At 31.7% G+C, this 6,550-nt stretch overlaps 1 protein-coding gene across 1 annotated transcript; it reads left to right on the top strand.

The window, feature by feature from the left end:
- LOC109706915 (ethylene-responsive transcription factor ERF003-like) lies at positions 410 to 5,148 on the top strand. Its single transcript, XM_020227940.1, has 2 exons — positions 410 to 423; positions 4,378 to 5,148. The coding sequence occupies exons 1-2, from the start codon at positions 410 to 412 to the stop codon at positions 4,937 to 4,939; spliced, it is 576 nt and encodes a 191-aa protein (XP_020083529.1). The 3' UTR covers positions 4,940 to 5,148.

Here is a 6,550-nt window from a genome sequence, read left to right as displayed (position 1 = left end):
AGCCATGCGATCGGAACGCCTTGAATCCGATAGTATTAGGGTCGGCGTCCAACCGGGTGAAAGATGAACAGTATTTTAATTTATTTTAAAAAATCGACCCAGTATAAACAGCGCTCACGTTAAAAACTTAATAATTAACAATAAAACCTTTCTCTGATACCAATTGATAGACTTTATAGGTATGTAAAAAACAAAACCGAAAATAAATACATACCAAAATTTAGGATCAAAACAAAATATAAAATAACTCACAGAGCGCCATAGAGAAGAAATTCTTGATCAATCTTGCGGAAGCGTGAAGTCCGGCTATGGTATGAAAGTTACGAACCGAGTTTGGGTAATTTGGTTTCTCCCCCTATCTCAGGCACTCTACCGTATGGTGTGGAACCGATGATAATTCTTTACCAGAATGCGTATGAGAAGGTGACCGGACCAATACCCCTTTATATAGAGTCCAGATCGACTTTCCATCAAAGTCTGATTAGGATTCTATTTAAATCTGAAATAGATGGGATAGAGATAAAATATATCATATCAAGTAGTTCTAAATCTGTTAGGATTGACCTTTATCTATATCAAATCCTAAATTAAATATGATTAATTGGGTCACAATATATGGAAATCCTAACATAGAACACTTTCCATTGTCAAAGGATCAACTCTAAAAATCGGGTTCTACATGTTACAAAATGAAACTGGATTCAGAAAACAAAAAATAAAAAAAAAGGCTAAATTACATAAATTTTTTTATAAATATCTATTTTTTTTATTTTTTCTTCCTAATTTTTAAAAACTTATATTTTACTTCCTCAACAATTCAAGTTATTGCATTTAATCTCCCTTCATCAGGATTCTATCACTATTTCGTTTATTTTTTTATAATTTATACCGAAATACCCTTCAAAATGATAGAAATATATTATAAACTTATTTTTTTTCTTATAGAAGAAGTAAGGATAATTGAGTTATTTTGCCCTCCCTATTAACACAGTACTTCTCTGAAAATATTTCTAAAATTTTAAATGGCAAAATATAGATTTTTGAAAGTCAGAAAGAAAAAGTGAAAAAGTGGGTATGTATGGAAACATTTTCTGCAATTTAACTAAAAAATAAATTAATGTTGACAGCTTTTTGGAGACTCTTATTTTCCAATCTCCATTGGCTTTTCACATTGAGTACATGCTCTGTTCTCACTCTTTTAGATCTATATACATAGTGTGGAATAACTTTTCTTTTTTTCTTTTTCTTGTTTAAGAAAGCAAAGCTTGATACAATTCATAGTTCTACATTTGAAAGTGATGATATTTATCAGCCAAAAAGCAGACACATAAATTATTAATTATTTATAAAATAATTCTGTTTTATTGTAAAAGTGGTTATGTTAATACTGATGTTCGCATTAGAAGGGCTAAAATGCATATCTAATATGACTTCGAAAAATAATTTATTTGTTAGAGAAGTTGTATAATAAGAAGTATCCTTCATGTTTTGTTTAATTTGGTTGGAGCTTCTGTAGACGTGGGGCAAGTATTGTATTCCTATTATTATTTTCTGCTGTTGTAGAAGTAACTTAACGTCTCGTTAGCGAGCTTTTCTTTCTACTTTTAATATAACCTTTAACAAAGAATAATTTTAAATTTTTCGCTATGGTGAAAATGAAAAATGACATCCTTCTATAGAAAATTCTAAGTTCGCTGATTCAGCGACTTGAATTGGCTCACTGAATCAGCAAATACCGCTCGATGAAGGGAGGCCCTACATTTGCATGTAGGTCCTCCCTTCATTAAGGGCCCTCGACGATTTGGCGAGCCAAATCGGCGAGAATAGCAGCACTCTTACTACTTCTGCCATTATCAATTTCTCACCCAAATAAAGCGTATAAATATTTGGGAAAACTTCAAAAATCCCTCCTGTGGTTTTCTAGTTTCTCACTTTGCCTCCCTGTGGTTTAAAATGTATCAAATTGCCCCCCTGTGGTTTCGTTTTTATCTTTTCGGTAGCTTTTTTGTTAATATTTCATTAAATTATATAAAAAAAATTTCAGATACCCATCCAGATTTATCAAATATTCACTTTAGTACCTTTTAATTTTAATTTTATCACTGATTTAAGAAAAATAAAATAATAAAATTGATAAGAAAAAGAGAAAGAAGAAACCACATGAGGGCAAATTGATACATTTTAAATCACAGGGGGGCAAAGTGAGAAACTAGGAAACCACAAGGGGGTTTTTGAAGTTTTCCCTAAATATTTATATTACCAAATACTTAATTACTACTTCTTAGAGCCGAAACATCTCCACCTGCAGGCACATCTAGGTGAGCAAAGATTAGAATTTAGGTTTTTTTTATTTTTATATATAAAATAAAATAAGGTTAAAAATTAGGTACATAGGGCACAAGCTGGAAGGGTACTTAGGCTAATGATCAGCTAAATTCCTCTCATGAGTTGGAAATAGGACCAATGCTAGATGCCTCTCTGCGTAGGCTAATTGCATGCTGATTATTTAATCAAAGGGGAAAAAATATATATATAGATCGGAAACCGTCTAAACTTTAGCTTTTCTGCAAACATGTGCCTGAACTTTCAATTTTGTAGTTCAACAAACACATCTTTTCAATTGATGTTACTAATCAGATAGTTATTTTCGCTCTATGTCTTGCATATCTTTTTATAAACTTCAAAAACATAATAGAAATTAAAAATAAGGTTCGTCGTATTATTCAATACTTACACTTGATTATAAATTTAGAAGAGAAAAAGTAAATTTTTTTTTTACATTTTAAAGTTTACAAGATTATATGTACAATATCCAACAAGAAAGGCTGCGTAAGTTTAGTGGATCGAGTTGCCAAAATTAAAAGTTCAAACACTTATTTACAAAACTGCTAAAGTTCAAAGGGTCTATGGACCTTTTTCCCTTAATTAAATGGCCCTATTTCTACAGTATAACTAAGTCTATTAACTCCGTGTACTGTTTTAAAAATTAATGTTTGATTAGCTAGGGTTTTCATTTCCAAAATTAGCTTCACTAATTGGGTTAATTATTATTATTATTATTTCAAAAAATATATATGCATTATGATACCTAATATGATTTATGTAACTTCTATAATTCTTGCCTAGTTAACATATAAGAAAACTCCTTAAGCATATATAAGCTATTTTTAAAATATGGAGCCGAATTTTTATTATTTTATATATATGATAGTGAAATTACTTTAATATAATAAAAAAATATTTTTATTTAAAAAATAATTAGGCAGGTAAATTTATTTTTTATTTAAATTTACTCTCTCCATATGCAGTAGTTGTAATTCCCACTAATTTTAGCGTAGTTCTAATTGCTATAGTTGGATTATTTCTACAGTTCTAACTATAACGATTGAAGTCAAATGTATTAAACCAAACATCAGATATGATCTGTATATAATTACAACTGCAATATAGATATTATTATATACAATCAAATAGCTCTTTACTGTGCAGATAACATTGCTTGTTACAAAATTTGTTTTTTTTTTTTTTTTTGAGAGATAGCTAGAACGCTGCCCGCTTCGTTTATTTCATTTAGAAATAAATTTAGCTGAAAATGTGAATCAACTAGAATTCGAACTAGGGACCTCGGGTACCAACCATCAAGCCCTTTGCCACTTGCTCTGGGGAGTAGTCTTAAATTTTTCATATTTATCTACTTTTTTGTTTTTGCATCTCCTTCTATGCTCAAATTTTCCCTTTTTTTCCATTTTCTTTTCTTGTTGTTTTTGAAGGTGCTAATCTCCAAGTGAGATCCAATTAACTAAAATTTATTCTTTCCTTTTGCCCATTTGTTTTTTACCTGAAGAAAGGGATTGGGTGTTTGTCCAAACACCCCCATTTAAGGTTTGTTGCCGGAGTGAAATGTGGAGAGATGAAAAACCCAAAAAAAAAAAAAAAAAAAAAAAAAAAAGCAATGTTTCTCTAGCTGTTTGAATTGACGCGCTCAAAACTTTTACTTTACTTCTACTTTGGTCGAGTGACTCTCTAACTAAGAAAAATTAAAACCTTTATCAGATTTTTTTTTCTGATAAGTTTATCAAATTTACTAATTTTAATCACTTTATACCTAATTCAACCATTAAATTTGACAATCCTCAGTCAAATATTTTTTTATCTTTGTATTATTTTAATTACCTAATAAATTGAAAACTTTGTAGATTTAATAACTCTATTGGCTATTTATATTTAATTATTTTAACCTTATTTAATAATTATATCGATAAAATTATCAATAAATTTGATAAAATTTTTGGTTCATTTAAATAAAAAAATTATTCAATTTTAAGAAATAGTAGTAAAGAGAATTTGAATGAAAATGGGTTCTTAATTTATTTCTAGCTACCTACAAGTTACANCCGCCGCCGCCGCCGCCGCCACTGCCGCGACGAAATTCGTGGGTGTTCGCCAGCGCCCGTCGGGGCGATGGGTCGCGGAGATAAAGGGCACGACCCAGAAGATCCGGATGTGGCTCGGCACCTTCGAGACGGCCGAGGACGCGGCGCGGGCCTACGACGAGGCCGCGCGGATAATGTGCGGCCCGAGAGCGCGAACCAACTTCGCCTACACCGCCAACTCCGCTTCGCCGCCGCCGAACCACCCCAAGTTCCTGTCGGCGGCGCTCACCGCGAAGCTCCACCGCCTCAACTTGGTCTCGTCCCTGCAATCGGCCACCGCTCTGCAGCCGATGACCGCCGCCGCAAAAGACGCGGCGCGGAGGGCTCAGAAGAAGCCGGCGGCAGCGGCTGTGACGAAGGCGAAGGCGGCGGCGGCGGCGGCTGGGACAGACAGCAGTGCTGAAGTGCACTTCAGCTACCTGGAGGACCGCCAGCACATCGAGCAAATGATTGAGGAGCTGCTGGACTCAAACCTCTACATGGAACTCTCCAGCTCTCCACAGTGATAGGTTAATGTAATCTTTTTTCTATTAGTTATTATTATTATTATTATTATTATTATTATGGTTTAATTATTAGTTTGATTAATTCCTTTTAAAATGATGAGTACGTGTACAGTAGTGTTTCTACACATGAGTTATATGTAGCCTTTGGTTTTAGTGGCAATGAATTAAGAAGAGTATAAGTATAATGAAGAATCAGCTTAATGTTGAAGATTGGGTTTAATAGAAAGTTCTTACTGTGTTAATTTAATTAAGGGTAAACTTCTAGTTTCTTACTTTTTTTATTTTAGTATCCTATAATTTAAAGTGTATCACTTTAATATTCTGTGGTTTTATTTTTCTCTTTCTATCCGCACCTCGGTTAACTCTCCGTTAAATAATGTACAAAAGTTTTTAGATACTCCACCTATAGTTTATTGAATATTCATTTTAGTATTATGTGGTTTACCGAATTTTTACTTTAGTGTCGTGTGATTTTAACTTATCACTGATATAATTAAAAAAAATTAATGAAGGAGATAATAGAAAGAGAAAAACGAAGCCACCCATACTAAAGTGATAAATTTTAAATCACAGGGTATTAAAGTGATAGATCACGAAACCATAGGGTGGTATTTTAAGTTTTCTCTTTAATTAATAAGCAGGTGAAATTGTAGTGAGATGCCCCTCAACTATAGGACTCTTTGAAAAAGGCTCATTCTTTTTTGTTCGAATGACATTTCTTTAATTTTTTATTTTTTTTATTTGATTTATTTTAGGTAGTTAAGTGGGTATTTGGTTTTATAAAAATATCTCAAAACATAGTTTTCTGGTTGGAAAAATACATTTCTTTCATTTGATTTGGTTTGTAAGACAAGTAGTTTTCTTGAAAAAAAAAAAAATTTCAAATTTTATAAAAAAAATTGTGTTTTTGTTTTTCCGTCTTTTTTATCTGAAAAATAAAAAATCTTAGAATTGGTGTGCTCCATGGAAACCTTTTTTTTGAGAAACCAAACATCTCTTAAACTAAATTTTTTAAAAAAATATAAGCTATTCGTCATCAATTATTTAGTTTTATTTTCTCCATGATTAATATTATTAAATTTGATAAAACTATATAAAAAAAATTTACACAATCTTTAAATTGACTAAACTAACTCTATTTTTTTAAACCAAAAATTAAAAGCCAAGAGTGTGTTAAAAAATAATTAGTCCTACAGTTGAGGTCTTTTTTTTTTAATACTTTTTTACCTACTTTTGCATGAGTGATTAAAAAAGGAATTAAGGATGCTTAATTTTGGGACTGGCAAAGTGTGATTAGTGACAAAAAAAAGTAACATGGAGAGTATTTAAAAAAAAGTATTATTTAGATATCTTTGAAAGAGCAATGTGAATGGGCAGTTTCAATTTGAAAGGAATATATCCCAGGTTGGAACTTAATTAAAGGAAAGGGAGAAGAGAGGTAGGGGAAAAGTATATCCAATTTCTAGTAGCTTTGGATTTTGTGCACTATTTTGAGGGTTTTTTACCCCACTTTAATTTGGAGTAGGGAAAAAGAAGATCCAATTCAGATTAAACTTCTCACTAAATATTTCAAAAGTGGGGTTCCATGCATGCATTAATCTCCTGTTAATT

Source organism: Ananas comosus, linkage group 2 (genome assembly GCF_001540865.1).
Source record: "Ananas comosus cultivar F153 linkage group 2, ASM154086v1, whole genome shotgun sequence".
Lineage (NCBI taxonomy): Eukaryota > Viridiplantae > Streptophyta > Magnoliopsida > Poales > Bromeliaceae > Ananas > Ananas comosus.
Note: the sequence above shows the minus strand (reverse complement) of the source record. Positions and strands in the feature narration are given on the sequence as shown.